At 49.5% G+C, this 20,199-nt stretch overlaps 1 protein-coding gene across 7 annotated transcripts in view; it reads right to left on the bottom strand.

The window, feature by feature from the left end:
* Positions 1-324: 324 nt before the first annotated feature.
* Positions 325-20,199, bottom strand: part of ZNF76 (zinc finger protein 76) — a 32,937-nt gene continuing 13,062 nt past the window's right edge. For 3 of the 7 annotated variants that reach the window (XM_011282256.4, XM_011282254.3, XM_011282255.3), the window contains 13 exons: positions 14,707-14,875; positions 9,866-9,946; positions 9,674-9,751; positions 8,060-8,259; positions 5,884-6,000; positions 5,488-5,563; positions 4,836-4,961; positions 4,555-4,734; positions 3,527-3,760; positions 3,270-3,433; positions 2,409-2,573; positions 1,772-1,885; positions 325-1,207 (listed from right to left, as the gene is read on the bottom strand). In XM_011282256.4, the coding sequence (XP_011280558.1) occupies positions 1,103-1,207; positions 1,772-1,885; positions 2,409-2,573; positions 3,270-3,433; positions 3,527-3,760; positions 4,555-4,734; positions 4,836-4,961; positions 5,488-5,563; positions 5,884-6,000; positions 8,060-8,259; positions 9,674-9,751; positions 9,866-9,946; positions 14,707-14,779 (1,713 nt within the window). In that variant the 5' untranslated portion in view covers positions 14,780-14,875 and the 3' untranslated portion in view covers positions 325-1,102. Of the gene's footprint in view, positions 1,208-1,771; positions 1,886-2,395; positions 2,574-3,269; positions 3,434-3,526; positions 4,057-4,554; positions 4,735-4,835; positions 4,962-5,487; positions 5,564-5,883; positions 6,001-8,059; positions 8,260-9,673; positions 9,752-9,865; positions 9,947-14,706; positions 14,876-20,199 lie in introns of those variants that run through there. The other 4 variants (XR_006597701.1, XM_045057427.1, XR_006597700.1 and 1 more) reach the window with 4 other exon arrangements.

Below are 20,199 nucleotides of genomic sequence, written 5' to 3'. Positions count from 1 at the left end.
TACACGAGTTAAGGTATGAAAAAACAGAATTCCTCCAGTCAACCATCCTGATGCCTGAGATCCAACCAGAGCCTGGAAGCAGTGGTCCCACTGGTCCTGTTTGGCCCCCTGCAGCCTACCTGCTCCTTTGTGGGCAGAAAGCCACTGATAGCTGTTCAGGGCTTTTCTTACACCCGGGCTTCCTCCCACCTGTGCCCCTGGTGAGCCAGACCCAGAGGTCTGGCACCGAGGCTCAGTGGGGTTGTGCCAGGGATACAGGGCTAAGAGCCTGATTTGACCAGTCCTGGAACCAGAGACCAAAGCTGAAAGGAGGGAGGGAAGGACCCAGGTGGAAACTTGGAACTTTATTAAATACTCATTCACCCATTTGCCACCACCAACCAGAGCAGGAAAAAAAATTATCAAAATGGAATTTTAAAAAACCAAACCAAACAAATGAAACCCAATCCCCAGTATGTACAGGGCTAACTCCCTGCCTCTCTGCCACAGAGAGGACAGGGGGCAACTGGGGGCGGGTGGGGCTGGCCACCTTTTCTCCAGCCACAGGCCCCTGAGCAATTCGGACTATGATGGCAGGAAATCCCTGCTGCCAAATGGCCAGGCATCTTGGCAGTCCTCCAGGGAGGTGGTTATTGCTGGGAGGAGCAGGGCTGAGCCTGCTCTGCCCCTACTGGGCTGAAGAGCTGTCTGCCCCTTCCCCTGGTGGGCAGTGACCAGTCAGAATAGAGGACCAGTCCCCACAGCAGTCCCAATTGCCACCTGAGCAGGGGAGTGGACTGAGGGCAGGAAGGTTGTTCTCTGGAGGAAGGAGGGTGGGCACCCAGCTGATTCTGAGGGGAGGATGCCCCAGTGCAGCCTGGTGACCAGCTCGTCCTCTTTAGCTCCTGAGGATGACACATTCCCCCGATTCCAGCTGTTCGGTCTTCCTCTTGGGCAGGGCCCCTGGACCCTTCAGTGAGGCTGTTTTCCTGTCGCCTTCTCACCCTGGAGACCTATGTGGCCACCTTCTATGTGTCAGCCACAGCCCGGGCTCTTGGAAGCAAGGATGCCTGTGTGGCATGGCACCTCCTCCAACACGGTGTGGGACCCAGTCCCCTGGGACTCAGCAGCCGTTCTCGGGCTCTGTAGCCTCCAGGGTCACGGCCCCTTGCTGCATGGCAGCGGTGGCCACACTGATGGCCTCCTCTAAGGTCTGCTGCTCCTCCAGCTGTGGAGAAGGGGGTGAAGAAGGAAGGAGAGAATGAGACACTCCCCACTACAGTCTAGTGCTCATCAGTATGTGGTCTACTTTTCTGAATCCCCTCCATCCACTCAGTGCCACATCCTGAGCAGTTAGTAGGGTCCCAATTAACAGGAAGTTCACTGACTAGAGTCCTAGCAGGCTAAGCGTGGCCAGGGAGCCACAGAATGGTCCATGGTCAGAGAGTTGGGCCTGATCACAGAAGGGAATGACTGGCTGGAGGGGACCTTAGTCATCATCTACTTTAGCCCCACTTGTTTTCCTGATGAAGAAACAGACACACGGAGAGACAAGGGGTTTAGACGACCACGTGTGTTGCCATCGAAATTATTCTAAAGGCCAGAGGGGGCTTCACCACTCTGCTTCAGTCAAGAAAGAGCCTGAGACAGGTGTGTGGATGCAGGCAGAAAGGGATTTGTCTTCTGAAATGAGCTCTTTTTGAGCCGAATGCCCTTCTCTTCAACATCTCCACCTCATTCATTTCCCTCCCATCCTTATTCCTTTCTCAGGGTATTGGACCTCTACACCCACCTGCACCGCAATGTGCGTCCCGTTGGCTGTGGCCAACAGTGCCACCTGTTGGTGATGAAGGGATGCTACACTAGAGTCTTCGGCCACCACAGCCCCAGAGGTAATGATTGTAACCTGAAATATAAAAGAAGGTTTTCCTAACCCACCTACATTACTCTCCCTCCCCCAATCCAAATAAAAATGTCTTAAGCAAGGTGGCTAGGAACAAGCCAGAAAGGGATGGATAAAACTACTATAGGTCAGATTAATTAGCACAGGGCTCAGAGCTTAGTGAGATGGTATTTTTCTCTTAGAGGCAACTTAATTTAGGGATTTTTGAATCATAGAAGGTTAGAGCTGTCAAAGGCCCAAAGATCATTTAATCCCCTCATGTGGAAATGGACTGGTCCATGGAAAAGTGACTTGCCCATGATAGCAAAGCCAAGCAAATTAGAAGTAGATCAAGATTTAGAAACTGTCTCATGACCCCCTGTGAAACGCTTTTCAAGAGGAGAGTTGCTGATGGCCCAGAGGAGCCGCGGGGGGAGTCTTGGTCCTGTAAAGAAGGCATGACTAAGTCAGCCTGCACCGTAACGCCCACCCCACACAAAGGAAGGACAAGAGAACAAGAAACCCCAAGCAAACCGCCTGGTCATACGGGCTGCGTCTGCGTGCCATCAGCGCTGACCATGGTGACCGTATGTGTGCCAGATGTGGCAAGGTCATCGTCCTCACTGGGTATGGTGAGGGTGGTGCTGCTGTGCTGGGTCACCATGCTGATAGCGCTCCCCAGGGCCTGCAGGTCTTCCGGGGACAGGCTGACCTGCCGATAGGAAGGAAGATGAGCTGGCAGTGCAGCGGAAGGTTGTGTGAAAGCCCCTAGGTGGACATACCTGCTCTCCCAGACAAGGGTAGCTCACCAATAAGCTAGCCAATTAGCTTCAAGTTATAGAGGTGTAGGGGGACAGGGACAAGCAAGTAAAACAGGTCTCAGGTTGCAAAAAGCTGGCCACTTCTGTTTACCACCACTTTGCCTTGGGGCTCTGCTCCATGCAGTTTGGGGTCTTGACCCAATTTAATCCTCATGTCAACTCCAAAAGACAGAAGTGCACTTGACAGTGAGGGCGCTGACAAGGGTCATGTTATACTGCTGGCTAGAAACTCTAGCTTCCAGACCCCATGCCACGATCTGGCCCCCACATCAACATGCTTCTCTTGAGAAGGATATCCAAGTGTCTCACTCAGCCGATCAGGACCTGTCAGCCTCCATGTAAAAGGGGAAGCTAGTAACTACGCTCTCAAAGTTCCAGAGGTTGAGGTGAAAGCATGAGGAGAAGAGGCTGACTTACAAGACTGGCTACCCTCAGCCTCAGCTCCCTGAGATCCACAAGGCTAAAAAGAGAAACTGGGTAGAGGTGGGGCTGTCAGAACTTCGGGACTCCCCAGAGAGACAGAGAGAGAGAGAGAGAGAGAGAACCAACCAGAGCGGCCCACCGCACTCCTACCCCAGGGCCTGTACCTGCTGGGCACCATCCTGAGTGATCAGAGCCACCTGGGGGGCCCCATCCTCCTCGGTCACCATGGCCACTTGGGCTGGGATGGCATCACCTTCTTCTTTCACCTCCGAAAGGTAAGCAATGCGCGGTCGTTTGGGTGGCAGGCTCTCCTCGGCTGCACACGCGGCTAGGAGAGGAAAGCCCAGGCTTACGTCTGCCACCCGGTGGCCGCGGGAGGCCTGGCTTGTCCCCACTCTCACCTCCTATCCACACCCCTCACCCTCGAGCTGCTGTTGCTCATAAAGGGCCTGCTCGCTCTCCTCCGTGGCCTCCAGCTCGCCGTGGGCGCTGCGCTTGTGCATGGCCAGGGTGGAGGTCTGCCGGTACGTCTTGCCGCAGGTGCTGCAGGTGTAGGGCTTGCAGTGTGTGTGCACCACATGGTGCTTATACAGGCTCGAGTACTCGGTGAAGCGCTTCCCGCAGCCTGGTACCGTGCAAACGTATGGCTTCTCCCCTGGGGACACTGAGCTGTGAGGGGGGTGGGAACTGGGGCTGGCAAGGGGAAAACTAAGGGGATGGGAGGGGGAAACAGGGCTGGTGGAGCGGGAGCCAGAGGGAGGGAGAGGGACTGACTGACACCCAGGACTCTGAAAAGACACAGCTGGAGATAATGGCCAGTGGAACACAGAGGGGACAGAAGTGTGGGACCACTGAGCCCAGAGATGAGGTAGGGAGAAAATGGGGAGATGAGGGAAGGCTGGGTGAGTGAAGGCACTGGCGGGGGCCGCTGGGGGCTTGGAAAGTTGAAGGCTGTCAACAGAAGAGGCAGGAGATGGGGGTAACCGATGTTATCAGGTGTGATGGGAAAGTGAGGGGACACATATGGCCGAGAGGTGACACAGAAGGCTGGATGAGGGATGTGACACTGGGGAGGGTGAGGATACACAGGAGTCATATGGACAGTGGAGGCGGTGAGGAGGTAGGGTGACATTTCACTCTGCTTTTCCCCCCTCACGACTGACCCTGGCCTTTCCCCAAGAGCTCAGGTGTGGGGAGCAGGCAGGGAGCTGAGAGAGCTAGCTGTATGTTGGACTCAACCAGGGAGGAACCGCTCACTTCAAGTGAGACCGTGGTTCCGGAGATATGGCCGGAACCACAGAACCCCCTCTCCCCGCCCATGGGCCAGCCTGGACTGGCCAGCAGAAGGGCTCTGGGCTAGGAGCCGAGACCATTTCTCAGGTCAGAAAGGCTGTGGTTGAGGGGGCTGGGGCCTCAGAGGGGGTGCTTCTCGCATGCCAGCTGGCCCACCTGTGTGGATGCGCACGTGATTCTTGTAGTTGGTGGCGCTGGTGAAGCCCCGGCCACAGTGGGGCTCGGGGCAGGTGTAGGGCCGCTCGCCTGTGTGGGTGCGCACATGTACCTTGCGGATATTTGATGTGGTGAAGGAGCGGCCACAGCCCTCAAAGGGGCATCGGAATGGGCGTTCACCTGTGGAAATGGGGTGGGTGAGGGGGACCGCTCAGGAAGGGAGGTTGTGCCAGAGTGAGGAGCTCCAGGTCCAAATGTGAACAGGGCAGGGCCCAGCCTACCAGTGTGGGTCCGGACGTGCTTCTGCAGGTCTCCTGAGGTCTTGAAGGCCTTGCTGCACAACTCCTCTGGGCACTTATATGGCTTCTCACCAGTGTGGGTGCGCACATGGCTCTTCAGCCCATATCCTGTCCACGTGTGGGAGGGAGGGATGAGAAGAGGCTCTGTGGGGCCTCATCCCCCTCATTATCCTAATTCAGAGGTTCTCCACCTTAAGGTCTGCTCCAGCCCTCCTCAGGCACAAGAAGCCTATGTCGACCTCTCTCCCAACCCAGCCTGGGCACATAAGAGGGGCTAGAAAAGCCCACACTTTCCTCTTCAGGGGAGCCAGTGCCAGTCTAGAACAAGGGTCTGAGAGCTACGGCTAAAGGTTTCAGAGGGGAAATGAAGGCCGGAGAGATGCAATGGACCAAATACCCCACAGCTGATGCAAGAGGCGGGGGTCTCTCTACTAAGCCCCCAGGCTCCTTTGGCTGGCCTGGCTTATGCTGCCCTCACTTCCATAACCGGGTTTCTTCCAGAGACGGCACCCTACAAGACAGAGTGCTCTGACAGCAGTCTCTCCAGGAAGGCAGGAAATTCCCAAAGCGAATCTAGAACTCTCTGTCCTCAACGGGAAGCAGGCCACCTTTAGTCTTCTTCTAGGTAAGTTACCTGTGGCAAAGGCCTTTCCGCAGCTGGGGAAATCACACCTGTACGGACGGTCACCCGTGTGAGCTCTTTCATGCACCTGTGGGGACAAGCAACCATGGGATTCAGAGGGACGAGGGTAGGAATATGCTTTAGGGCTCAGAGCATCAGTACCTTTACTTTGCCTCTTTAGCTGAGAGGCCACCTCCTCCAGAGGGCACTCTCTGATTCTCTTCCTTCCTGCACATGTGTGTCACAGGCCCCTGGGCTGACATTTCTGTACACTCATACCTTCCTTCCAGTAGCCAGTGAGAAACTCGAGAGCAAGGACTCGTTCTAGTTAACACAGGAAGGTGAAATTACAGCCTGGGTGGGGCAGGGGGGAACAGCAAGGCTGAAAGCTGTGTGTGACAACCTTACCTTTAAGTGATGAGCAGTGGTGTAGAGACGCCCACAGCCCTTGTAGCCACAGCGGAATGCTCTGTCCCCAACCTGCTGTCCTTTGCCGTTATGGGGAGCCTGGCTGTCATGCAGAACCTGAGGAAAAAATCTTGACGTTCCTGTATGTATTCTCTCTCTTCAATGATGAGAGGGAAGAGGTAGGATATAGGGCCCAGCTGACAGCTCATAACCCAAAAATAGGGTTAAACTGCCAGAGGGAGAAGGGCAACCTGGGATGACAGATCCAGACAGACAGGAAATACACAATGAAGCACCCTACAGAACAAACAGGGCTGGCATGTGAAGTCACCACCCATCTCTAATAGATAGAGGGAGGGATAAATGTCACAGGGGCATGACAGCTATGGAAGAAAGGGCATCCCCTAGACAGATAGGGTAAGGTGGCCTTTCAGACCACCCCCGAGTGAGGCTGAGATTCAGCAGCCCCCACTTTTGGCCACACACACTTCAGAGGCCACAGCTCTGGACAGTGTTATCCTCTGATGGGAGGAGACCCCTCCCTCCCAGTGGGAAACCTGTGCTCAGAACGGGCATTCACAAGGGGCCTGCTGTGGGGATGAACTCACCTGGGCTCACCAGAGTGAGGTGACCACAAGCAGCAGGCTGCAGAAGTGCCCAGGGCAGGCCAAGGCAGGGGCCTGCAGGTCCTCGCCAGAAGTCTAACCTCTAACTATAGCCCCCAGCTGACGGCAAGTCCTTCTCTGTCATGTCTACAGGGAACATTGCTAAAGCCACCTGCTTCACACCAGCCTCGGGCCTCAGGGACGCCCTCACTGCTCTTCTGCTTTCCTGGGCCAGATCCTGTAGGGACTGTCCCTTAGTATTTGTTTCTGGGACACTTTGGCCTTCCCGGGAGCACCCGAAACAGAACTCTGGAAGTTATGGGGAGTAGGGGGCAGATGGGTGAGGCCAAATTCATGGCAAGGTCTGTCTAGTCAGCTCCAGGTCTGGAGGTCAAGCAGCTGACAAAATTTCATGGACACTTAAGCAGCTGGTGAGTGGTGGGGGAGTGTCACAGGCAGCCAGGACTGCTTGGTGGGCTAACCCACTCAGGTGTTTGGATTTCCCATGTCTCACTTGCTCTCAAGGGAATCAAGGAACTTCAGGGTTGGAAGTGACCTCTGAAGTCATCTAGCTCTATCTCATCCTCCCAGAGGAACGAGCTGAGGCCTAGGAGTGGAATGACTTGCTCAAGGTTAGATTAGGCAGAGGCAGAGCCAGCATGGATCTCAGGGCTCATGACTCAAAGCCCAGTTGTCTTTCTAACAGCAGCAAGTCTCAAATATGGCTTCTAAAATACACCACAGGGAACGGTGGCAGGAGTGGGCGTAGCCCTAAGTGGTCCGCTCTAAACTTTTGTGCTTCATTTTGAAAAGACAAGAGAATTTCTTCTCCTTTAACACAGCCACATAGTTTTATTATAAAAACAACTCACCCCAGTCTTTGGGTAACACTAGTGCTCCAGGGAGCCCCACTGTGTCCACCCTGAGGCTCTACAGCTCATCCTAGTGAGGCTGCACTCCAGTTTGGCATGCTCAGAGGTCTCTGTGCCCTCTTCCCCCATGGGCAGGACCCTAGCTCCCACGGAGAGAGCGCTGACTGTTGACACTGGGAGAGCCAAGATCCTTTTCCCTCACAGCTAAGCTACTGTGTGGGCCTTGTGTTCCAAGAAGCTCAGGTGCTCTGTTGCATCTGCCCTTGTCGTTGCCTACTGAGGTTATTTTTCCAAATGGCTAAGTGAGTTGCAGAGAAGAAATAAATACCAGAACATCTGACCTCAGTGGCCTGGAAAACTATTAAAAGTCACTGGCAAGGGCATTCTCAGTACAGAGGATTATTACAACAGCAAGAGTGAAGCTGGGTCTAAATTGCCACTATACAGATGGCACCAATTCTTACAGCTGCCTTCCCTCTGTAGAAGCATCATAAGCCAGGGCAAGTGTCAACAGCTGTTGGTGGCCCCATGTTATGCACACCCTGGATGGTGATGTGAGAGATGAGTCGGGGAGGCAGGGTAGAGGGACAAAGGGGGTAGCTCAGGCCATGCCCAAGCACAGGATGGCCCTCGTTCCCTAGCGTGGTGGCAGTTTTGGCCAAGGTAGCTGATGGGCAGCATCAGGCTTTGTGAGCTCACCTTGCTGGCATACTGCTCCAGGGCCACCACTGTGTCTGCGCTGAAGCCCTCATCGTCCTCTGCGGCCAGGTCCTCCAAGCCCACCTCTGTCTGCACGGCCAGGATGGCGCTGTCTGACGGCACAGCCACGGGGTGATGAATGTAGGCAGTGGAGCCGTCTTCCAGCTGGACGGCCTCCAGGGCACTGGGGTCATAGCCCTCTGCAGGGAACACGCGGTTAGCCCAGATGCTGCACAAGGGCAAGAGATACAGCTGGGACCCTGGCTTTAAGGTAACGAGAGGTACATATACCAAGGAAGGTTTCAGCATCTCCTGGTCCCTCACCTTGGTGATTCACTCTGGCTGGCCCTCCTTCTGGGGCCACCTCTCCTGAGGACAAGGTCTCCTATGGGGCACTGACTGGGAACTCACAAGCTCCATGAGGACCTGAGGGGACCATCATCATCTTGGCCTAGATGACCCTAAGAACCTCCTAACATCACCTCCTCTAATTCCCTCCAGGCAGCACAGCATCCAGAGGGATCTCTGCAGGACACATATGAGATCGTGTTATCAGATGGTTCAACCACTTCCCACTGGTCTCAGGATAAAGACCAACAATAAAGCCCTTATCTTGACACTCAAGGCCCAGTGCACTGGCCCCGCCTCTCTCATCTTACCCACCCCCCCTCTCCTACCTTCTGGCCTTCAGCGGTTCCTTCAAACATGACATTCTTCCTCCTCCCATCTCTGAGCCTCACACACTGTTCCTTCCTTCTCTTGGGAGTACAGAACCCTCCCTGCCATCCGTCTTCCCCCAGCAAAGTCTACCCTTTAGCTCTCAGCCCAAGCATCACTTCCTCAGAGAAGCCCTCCCTGAGCTGGATCTCCACTTGGGATTATCTGTTCATTGGTGACAGCATGTCTCACTTCTGTTTCCTCCACTAGACTCTAGAAGAGCAGGGACTGTGTCTGCTTTTGTCCTCTCTTGTACACTCCACACCTAGCACAATGTCTGGCATGCAGTACTTGCTCAAGAAACTACTTGTAGAAGGAATAAACCGTTATTTCTCATTACCTTAGAGGCTTCAGTCTTTTTTTTTTTTTTAATATTTATTTTTAAGACAGAGCGAGAGACAGAGTGCAAGTGGCAGAGGGACAGACAGAGGGAGACACAGAATCTGAAGTGGGCTCCAGACCCCAAGCTGTCAGCACAGAGCTTGATGCGGGGCTCGAACTCACCAACAGTGAGATCATGACCTGAGCCGAAGTTGGACGCTTAACCGACTGAGCCACTCAGGCGCCCCAGAGGCTTCAGTCTTAAATGTCAGTTAAGTTTTTATTCTTGGTCTTGGATCATGTCCTTGGGTCCTGTTTAAAGCCCTAAGACTTTGTGGCTGTGCTAGAGCTAAAGCTGCCATTGAGGCCCATGCTATTGAGCCCCAAGGCTCAGTTTCCCAGAGGCAGAAACAGCCGCTGATATAGTCTGGACCAGGGAAGGTAAGCGAGACCAGGGAGGGTAGGCAAGACAGCTAATCCAGGTGAGTTTAGGACTATAGCTCCCATGTCTATGCCCCGACCTCTGCCAATTATGCCACCCTCCCTTCCTGCCACTCACGGTGACTGTGACCCCACCTTTGGGTGTGCGGTGTATGTAGGCCATGCTGCCATCTTCCAGCTGCACAGGTTGTCCATCCTCAAAGGAAAGAGGTTCTGTAATGAGAGCAATGCTTGCCTTTCTCTGGAGCTTGGCGCCTGGGAAGGGTCCCTCAGTGGGGGCTGCCTGGCCTCCCTCCATCCGGCAGAGGTGCTTTGGCGTGCTCTCACCTTTCTGCACCGTCACTTGGTGAATGTATGCAGTGGTCCCATCCTCGAGCTGGATCACCTGCCCTTCAAGCAGCTTCTCTCCTGCGAAGGTGGAAATGGAGAGAAGGAGATTAGGCCCCAAAGAGGTGGGAGGGACACCTGCCTGCTTCTAGAAGAGGCCTGCATGAGGCATAGTCTGCCTGTCTAAGCACAGGTAACATGTCCCCTGCTCCCTGCCTCCCTGGGCCTGGGCCCCAGAGGTACTACACATGAAGACATCTCACCACAAGGAACATAACAGCTTCCAACAGAATCCTTTCTTCTCACTCAAGGAGGAGCAACTTCATTTATTATTCTATCCATGCCCGGTGAAGTGGGGACTTCCAACCTAGTAGTAAGTTTCTGAGACTGATCTAGAGAACAAAGAATGCCCTGAAAAATACATTCCTCATCTGCCACTGTGGCACCATGCCCAGAACTAGACCTTCTAATAAGGCAGTATAGCTTAGTGGTTAAAAGCAAGAGGCTTTGGGGGCGCCTGGATGGCTCAGTCAGTCAAGCATCCGACTCTTGGTTTCGGCTCAGGTCATTCTCCTGGTTCATGGGTTCGAGCCCCAAGTAGGGCTCTGCACTGATAATGCGTGCTTACCTGCATGCACTCTCTTTCTCAAAATAAATAAATAAATAAAAAGAAAGAAAAAAGAAAAAAAGCAAATGGCTCTGGAACTGTCCAGGCCTCCTGGGTTTGAATTTCAGCTTTGCCTCTTAACAGCTTAATAGCTGTGTGTTCTTAGACAGTTTATTTAACCTCTCTGTGCCTTAGTTTCCTTCTCTTCAAATGAGGATTAAAAACTGTGTCTTCACTGGGTTGCTGTGAGGGTTAAATGAGTTAATGAGTAGAAGACAGTGCCAGGAACATGGTCAGCCCTCAGTAAGTCTGTTTTTATCATCATAAACCAATCTGCATTTTTGAAGGAATAGAAAATAAAGCAACAGGGAGCTTATGTGTGAATGCAGCTGTCATGCTACTGCGTATCCTCTCGGTCTTATTCCATTGCTGCTGTGGGGAATGTCTCCTTCATTCACCTCTGACATTTTTTCTTCTTTTCTCAAGTAGGCTTCGCACCCAGTGCGGAGCCCAGTGTAGGGCTTGAACTCACCACCCTGAGAACAAGAGTTGGATGAGTAACTGACTGAGCCACCCAGGCGCCCTGACCTCTGACACTTTCCTTTCAATTTTCTTATAAAAAGAAAAACTCACCTAAGGCAACCAGCAAGCAGTACAGAATGTAACAAGACTCCAGAGTTCCTGAGATATTTCCCATCTGTTATCTCAGATGCTTACTGGGAAGCACCTCTAAGAGCAACGGACTCTTCTGTTTAGAAGTAGAATTAGGCCTCTCCTCACGTCCAGTGGATTTCCAAGGGGACGAGGGGGAAAGAGTGAGAAAGGGAGGAAGGGAGAGGGAAGAGTTCATGCCAAGTGGTTTGCTTATTCCTTTCTTCCCGAGCTTCAGGTTTAGGAATTTGAGTTCTTATGATGTGGGAAAAGGACGAGGCAGCTGCTTCTGGCCCAACTCTCTGCTGCCTCCCCTGTCAGAAGAATCCCCAAAGTTGCCTCCACACTGAGTCTTCTCGGGTCTGTAACCAATAGTTCTACAAGCCAGCCAAAGGCAGGTAAGGCAGAGACAAAGGTAAGAAGTAGGAGAAAGGCAGTTAGGGTGAGGGAGTGGGATCCCCCACTTCCCTCCCACCAGGAAGCCATGGGCTTCCCCGCATCTAACACTTTATCTGTTGTGGCAAGGGCACCGCACTTGGGGTTCTGAGAGCATTAGCAGAACTTCTGCTAGTACGGTGGCTATTGCTTCAAGGCAGGAGACAAAAGGTTGAGGAGAGTTATTGGAGAAAAGGTTTCAACCTAGAATCACCTCTCATACCAGAGACAACAATGGGGAGAGCCAGGGGCAGGGAGAGCAGTTCACATCCCACTTCATATCCCATTATGGAGAGGTGACCATATGTTCCTGTTTGCCTGGAACGGTTTCAGTGCATTTTTATTCATAGCACACTCTTCCACCCTCAAAAGTGTTGGGCCTGAATAACACGTTTTATGCCTACCCTAATTACAGATAAGTCTCATAAAATTTCAGGGCTTCCTGCTGCCTAAGCTGGACTCAGAAGGAGCTGCCTGCCAACAAAGATGAAAGCACCCTGGTCAAGAGCTTCAGAGGAGCTCACCAGGGAGAGAGATGCCTTTTAGAACAGTGTGGTTCCAGCTCCAGAAGGCCAGTGCGACCCTCAGGAGTGTGCAATCTGTTGTGTGTGAGTCTGCGTACACACACGTGCACACACTGCAGCAACGTGCAGGAGCCAGAGAACAGGGACGGGAGAAAGCTATAAATGGGGAGGTGGGGGAGGCAAAGAGACCCAGACATAAGAAAAGAGGGTGGCTTTTTCAGGCCAAGTGCGGCCACTTGCTTTTTATTCATTCACTCGACCATTAATTCACAGCAGAAGACCAAGTCACGAGAAATAATTGGGTCTGTGCAGCAGCCACAGCCATGTCTATACTTCCTAAGTTCTTCCATCCCACTGAGACTGTAGCGGAAGGGCAACATCTGTGATGGGAAGTCTGCAAACACACAGTTTTGGGCTTCAAAAGTATTCCAGGCACACCTGGGTAGCTCAGTCCACTGACCATCCGACTTCGGCTCAGGTCATGATTTCATGGTTCGTGGGTTCAAGCCTCACATTGGGCTCTGCACTGACAGCATGGAGCCTGCCTTGGGATTCTCTCTCTTCTTTCTCTGCCCCTCCCCGACTTGTGCTTTCTCTCCCTCTCAAAATAAATAAATAAACTCTAAACAAACAAACAAACAAAAGGTATTACAGGAGCACCTGGGTGGCTCAGTTGGTTAAGTGTCCAACTTTGGCTCAGGTCATGATCTCAGTTCGTGAGTTCGGGCCCCGCATCAGACTCTCTGCTGTGAGCACAGAGCCTGCTTCAGATCCTCTGTCCCCACCTCTCTGCCCTTTTTCTGCTTGTGCTCTCTTTAAAAAATAAACATTAAAAAAAAAGTATTCAAGTTCCACTCTCCAGAAAACAAAGCCAACCAGACCCACACATCATAGACAGTTCTTGACAAACAACCTTTCCAGAAGGCAACCCTTCCCCCCATATTGTCATATGGAAAGAGCTTGCTGATGAGATTAAGGGGCCTCTTTGTCGTCATCAGGAAGCAGACAATTTAAAATAAAATTAACAAACAATTTATCTGTACACTTGGAAATTAAAACACACTTTCACAATGTATTGAAACGGAGGGTGATGTTGTAATGACAGTCCGTCATGAGGATGTTCACAGAGTCTAAATTTATTTTGAGAGAGTGCGCTCGCATGCGCGAGAGCAAGTGGGGGAGGGGCACAGAGAGAGAAAGACAATCCGAAGCAGACTCCTTACTGTCAGTACAGAGCCAACGTGGGGCTCGAAATCACAAACCATGAGATCATGACCTGAGCTGAAGTCAAGAGTTGGATGCTTAACTGACTGCACCACCCAGGCATCCCCCTCCAATCACAGAGTCTAGAAGAGGCAAAATAAAGGGTAGGAACAAGGCAATGTTTGCCCAGTGCTGTCCAAGGCAGGCCATCTGGTGGGCCTGAGAATGCAGGTGGGAAAGGAGGCTGTCATGACTGTGCATAGGCTCTGCCCTTCAATGACAGTCAGTTCTCACTCCATGTCCACCTTGATTTTCAGTTCCTTGAGAATTGAATTTCAGGTGAATCCAAATTTCAGATAAACAATAAAGTCTTTTTTTTTAGTGTTTAGTGTTATTATTTTACTATTTTTAAATATTTATTTATTTTTGAGACAGAGAGAGAGCAAGCATGCGCAAACAGGGGATGGGGACAGAGGATCCAAAGCGGGCTCTGCACTGATAGCAGAGAGCCTGATATGGGGCTCAAACTCACAAACCACATGGCCTGAGCTGAAGTTGGATGCTTAATCAATTGAGTCACCCAGGTGCCCCTATTTTACCATTTTTAGTATTCTGTCCCATGTTTACAAATATCCATCCCATTCAGTATTTGGCACATACTTGTACTACCAAATTATTCATTGTTTATCTGTAATTCAAATTTTTTATTTTATTTTTTAAATATTTTTATTTATTTTTGAGAGAGAGAGGGAGAGAAAGAGTGCAAGTGGGGGAGGAGCAGAGAGAGAGGGAGACACAGAATCTGAAGCAGGCTCCAGGCTCTGAACTGTCAGCACAGAGTCCCACACGGGGCTCGAACTCAGTGACCCACGAGATCATGACCTGAGCCAAAGTCAGACGCTCAATGACCGAGCCACCCAGGCTCCCGTTTATCTGCAACTCAAATTCAATGGTATACCCTGTATTTTTATTCCTGGAAAGCTGAGTGGGGCCTGAGGCATGAGATCTATAACTGGGTGTCCCCCTCTGTGCCTAACCTTGCTTGAAATAAAATAAACTGCTTCTAGAAAGTACTGAGAAACTGGACAGGGAATTATTTGAAGAGCAGGAAGTTATAACCACCACTGTGTTCATTCGTTTCCACAGGTTTTATGAACTACTCTTCACATGTAAGGAATCCTGCCTTCCAGAGGTCTTGGTTGCTGCAGCTGGGCTAGTCTGATTTTCTAGGCTGGCCTGCCTGGATGGCACTTTATTTTAAAGCGTTCCCTTTTTGCCAATTACCTCAAGAAATTCTCATGCAGAGTAAGTTGTGGCATGCAGGTGGGAGGACAGAGTGGGGGTAAGACTCTTAGAAGGGGACACTCCTCTCCAGAGGCTGGGGGAAAGAGCAGGATTCTGAGGTACCTGGAAATACTCACCTTTGACAGCTTGCTGGACATAGGCTGTCGTCCCATCACTGAGGGTCACCGTCTGCAGCCCCAAGCTCTCCATGGCAAACTGCTACTTGTATACTCAGACATGAAGTTGGCTTCTGGCCAGCACCAAGAGCCACAGCTGAGGTCAGAGATTTCCTTCTGGGTCACAAGTCTGAGAAAATGGACAGTCAAATTATGAGTTGTATACCTTCCTCCTGCTACAAGGATCTACAAGGAAAGAGTGGATGAGGCCAGCCAAGAAGAAAAAGAGATGAATTCTTCCAAGTATACAACCGTGTCGGTTTTTTATGAAGAAGGTTCAAAACATACCTATTTAAGAATTCTTAAAGTTGAGCACACAACAGAAGCACACCAAACTGTTTGTAAAACCCACTTTTTTTTTTCTTTCTGAAGTTTACTTATTTATTTTGAGAGAGGGAAAGAGTGAATGGGGGAGGGGCAGAGAGCGAGGAGAGAGCAAGAATCCTAAGCAGGCTCTGCACGAGTAGTGCAGAGCCCAAAGTGGGGCTTGAACTCACGAACTGTGAGATCATGACCTGAGCCAAAGTCAGACACTTAACTGACTGAGTCACCCAGGTCCAATCAAAACCCATCTTTAAATTCACTCTCCTCAGAAGGAAGCCCCGTTGAAGGCAGGCTGCCAACCCCAAGCTGCTGATTCTCTCTACACATTCCGACATCTCTCCCACGCTCAGATCCATCCATCCACTGGCCTTGCTGGCCATCATCAGTGAATATCTCACAGGCATCACTAACAGAATGAGTCCCCAACAGAACTCACAATGGGCTCCCCAGAACTGTTCCCCTTCCAGTATTCCCTATGCCTGGACTGGCATCTCTGCCCACCCAAAATTGGTGGGGTCATCCTTGATTCTTCCTTTTCCCTCAAAAATCTCGATACACCACTATCTGCCACCATACACAAAAATTAACTCAAAATGGATTAAAGACTTGAATGCAAGACGTGAAACCATAAAACTCCTAGAAGAAAACATAGGTGATAAGCTCCGTGACATGGTCTTGGTTCTAATTTTTTTGGGTCTAACACCCAAAGCAAAGGCAACAAAAGTGAAAATAAATAAGTGGGACTGTATCAAACTAAAAAGTGTCTGCACAGCAGAGGAAATCATCAACAAAATGAAAAGGCAACCTACCGAATGGGTGAAAATATCTGCAAATCATATATCCAATAAGGGGTTAATATCCAAAATAAAGAACTTATATAAGTCAACACCAAGAAACCAAACAATCTGATTAAAAAAGGGCAGGACCTGAATAAACATTTTTCCAAAGAACACATCCAGATGGATAACAGGTACATAAAAAGACGCTCAACATCCCTAATCACCAGAGAAATGCAAATCAAAGCCATAATGAGATCTCACTTCATACCTGTTATAATGGCTATTATCAAAAGACGCAAAATAACAAGCGTTGGGAAGGATGTGGAGAAAACGGAACCCTTGTGCACTGTTGGTGGGAGTGGAAATTGGTATAAAGTGGAAAACAGTATGGAGCTTCCTCAAAAAATTAAAAATAAAACTACCATATGATCCAGCAATTCCACTTCTGGATTTTTATCCAAAGAAAATAAAAACACTAACTTCAAAAAAAATAAAAGCATCGAGCATTATTTACAATAGCCAAGACATGGAAAATACTTAAGTGTCTATGGATGGATGAATGGATAAAGAAAATGTGGAGCATTTAGAAAATGGGATATTATTTAGCCATAAAAAAAAAGGAAATCTTGCCACCTGTGATAACATGGATGGACCTAGACAGTATTATGCTAAGTGAAGTAAGTCAAAGACAAATACTGTATGAGCTAACTCAGAAGTGTCTTTAAAAAAAAAGACCCCAAACACCCAAACTCATAGATACAGAGAACAGATTGGTGGTTGCCAGAGGCAAGGGTCAGGGGTGGGCAAAATGGATAAAAAGAGTCAAAAGGTACAAACTTCCAGTTATAAAATAAGTAAATCACGGGGATGTAATGTATAGCATGATTGACCATAGTTAATAATAATACTGTGTTGCGTATTTGGCAGTTGCTAAGAGAATAAATCTTAAAAGTTCTAAACACAAGAGAGAAAGTCTGCAATTATGTATGGTGAGGGATATTAACTAAACTAACTGTGGTGATAATTTCACAATATATACAAATATTAAGTCACTATGTTCTACAACCCAAAACTTAGTATAATGTTGTATGTCAATTACACCTCAATTAAAAACAATTTTAAAAAACTTAAGAAGTATATGTACCTATTTCAGGTGAGTATCACCTCTCACATCTTGACCATTGTTAAGAGCCTCCTAAAGTATGTCCTCAAATAAACTCTTGCCTGTTTCCTATTCACTTTGTAATACTGTGTCAGAGTGCCCTTAGAAAAAGTACAGGGGCACCTGGATGGCTCAGTCCATTAAGCATCCTACTCTTGATTTCAGCTCAGGTCATGATCTCATGGTTTGTGACTTCCAGCTCCACCTCAGGCTCTGTGCTGACAGTGCGGAGCCTGCGAGGGATTCTCTCTCCCTCTCTCTCAAAATAAGTAAACTTAAAAAGAAAAAAAAAAAAGTTCAAGTCTACACCCGCTACTTCCTTGATCAAACTCTTGAGTAGCTTGCTATGGTCCTTGGACTCCACCTTGTCAGCATGGCTCCCAGCTATGATAAATCCCTGCAGCCCTGGGCGCTACCTCTTCCTGGTACTCACACTAGAGTCGCCTACTTCGGTACTTATCACTACCTCTTTAACATTTGTTGCCCACACAAGACTTTGGGCCGCAGCCTGGTTTTGGGTTCACTGTGGGCTCTCCACAAATCCTTGTGGAGTGACTCACCAGGTCCTTGTGTGCAGGGAGGGACGTGCTGTAGCGTCCTGCTGGCAGGACTTCCTCTGTACTGGCATACAGCCTACTTGAGCCAGAGCCCAGACTTATGAAGCCTTGTTCTAGGTTTAGCAGTGAAGATTCTTATTGCCACCCATCCACAGAAACCCCCTGGACTTGGGATTTGGACTGCCTACTTGATTCTCACTGATTTCAATTAGTGCTGCCCAAACTGTTTTCACATCAGGGCACCCAGAGAGAAGGATATTTGTATATGGTGGATGCTGCTACTCGAAGCCAGGAGCAACCAGCTGGGGTTCTGGCAGCCCCAAGGCTGAGCGGGTCAACATTTTTACATGACTATAGCCTACTTGTGACACCCCTGTTGGGATGTTCTCCTTTAGACTTGGTGTCCCCATTATCCATAAACATTTATTGAATGGGCCAAGGTACTACTAGCAGTAATAGTGAACAGTGCTGTAGAGCTGTGTACTAGGCATTTTATATATGTTAACTCATTTAATCCTCACAACGATCCTGTAATTAAATAGTATTATCCTCACTTCACAGTTGAGGGAATTGAAGCCTAAGACACTAAGTAACTTGGCTCAAGGTTGCACAGGTAGTAAGTAGGAGAAGAGGATTTTGAATCCAGGCTACCTAGCTCCAGAGTATGCTGTCATATACTCTACTCTGTAGCCTAGTACAGAGGTTTTTAGACAGGCGCTTTTAGGTCTGGCGCCCTGAAAACACTTTTTTGGCATGTGAGCTTGTGCATTTTTCTGAAAAGGGAGTTTAAGATTGTCATGAGAGTCTTACAGGGATTAAAGGTAAAGCATCACTGGTCTAGATGGGAATTCTGACATCTGACCCATATTATCTGGTCTACTAGGTTCCTGGCAGTGACCCCAACCTTGCCCAGAGCCTTGATAACCACAAGCTCTGGTCCTGGCCTCTCTTGGTCTGCTCCATGACCCTCGACCTTCAGAGTCTTAAGCAGGGAGAGAAATTCTTTTGGTACCCTGCTTCTGTTAACAGCATTGTCAGAAAAAGGATGCATATGAGACCTAGGTCTGGAAACAAAGCAGATATGGGTTGAAAAGGGATTACAAAATGGCCTCAAATCTTTATGGCTGGCTCCTGTGGCTGCTGCTGCAATAGGTGGTTTAATTCAGCACATCTGGACTCTATTGAGACATTCTGAGGAAAACCTGTGGCATGGTTAAGAACGCAGGTTCTGGAGTCAGACAGCCTGGGCTCTAACCCAGGTTCTACCTCTTTGAAGCTGTGTACCCTTGGGCAAGTAACTGAACCTCTATGAGCTTCAGATTCCACTTGTAAAAAAATGGGGATAATAATAGCACCTTCACAGGTTGCTGTAAGGATTAAATAAGGTCACATATGTCAGCATTTAGCACAGTGCTGCCACATAAGAAGTACCCAAGAAAAACTGGCTCTGCGGAGGGGATGGAAGAAAAACCTAAAGAGAAATGCTTTTGAAGCAATGGGTATTCTTAAACATAGCCAAATAGTGGAAAGAGCCCTGTACTAGGAATCTGCAGAAATGGTTTCTAATCTCAATTTTTTTTTTTTTTTTTTTTGAGAGAGGGAGAGAGTGCACGGGCACACGAGCAGGGGAGGGGCAGAGAGAGGGAGAAAGAGAGAATCCCAAGCAGGCTCTGAGCTGAGAACACAGAGCCCGATGCGGGGTTTGAACTCACGAACCATGAGATCATGATCTGAGCTGAAATCAGGAGTCAGATGTTTAACTGGATTGAGCCACCTAGGTGCCCCTATATTAATTCTTTCAAAATCTTAAAAATAACCCTACACAGAAACAGGTACATTATTTCCATTTTATGGATGCAGTGACCGAGGCTTAGAAGTAATTTATTCCAAGGTCCCACAGCTAGTAAGTGCGGAAGCCAGGATTCAAAGCCAGACTGGCCGGCCCCAGAGTCCATACCTCTCAATGTCTGGTGCATTTCTTCCTTCTGCTAATATAGTGTGACACAATGTCAGCACTCAAAACACTTGACTATTGATTGTTTAACTTTCATCTCACCCACTGTAACTTAGACCCAGTCCTCCTGGACCTGACCACAATGGAAAAAGGGAATAGCTGGTAGCCACATTTCCCAAAATAACGCTTCTTAGACTCAAAGAAAACAAATCTCCACTCTTTTACATGTTCTCATGTGCAGGCTAAATATTCAATTTTCCTCCTTAAGCCCATAATATAAACCTTTAAAACAGTCAACTCTTGCTCTTTAACTTTTCCTGATCTCCGATGCTGCCTTCCAACAGAGCCTGACTGCGGGTGGTGAGAAGGTGTTTTGTGGCTGCCAGGCATATACAAGTGTCTGATTGCCATTTTTCTCCCTTGCCTTTGTGAATCGATGCTCTACTCTGAATCCTTCTGTGCCAGTACTGAACTAACAACAATGATACTGGCAGGGCCAAAGAGAGGCTTGTCACTGTCTCAGGATGGCTGTGACTGAGCATTTCCTGCCTGCACTTGACATTTCAGATTCATAACTCCTGTGGCCTTTTGAGAAAGGATGGAGGGGGAGCAGGGGCAGCTGCTCTGTTTTCTCCTTGTAGGGTATAAGGTTTGCCAGCCCCCCAGTGACCTAAGCTG

This window comes from Felis catus, chromosome B2 (genome assembly GCF_018350175.1).
Source record: "Felis catus isolate Fca126 chromosome B2, F.catus_Fca126_mat1.0, whole genome shotgun sequence".
NCBI classification, from domain to species: Eukaryota; Metazoa; Chordata; class Mammalia; order Carnivora; family Felidae; genus Felis; species Felis catus.
This window is presented reverse-complemented; position numbering and strand designations above follow the sequence as displayed.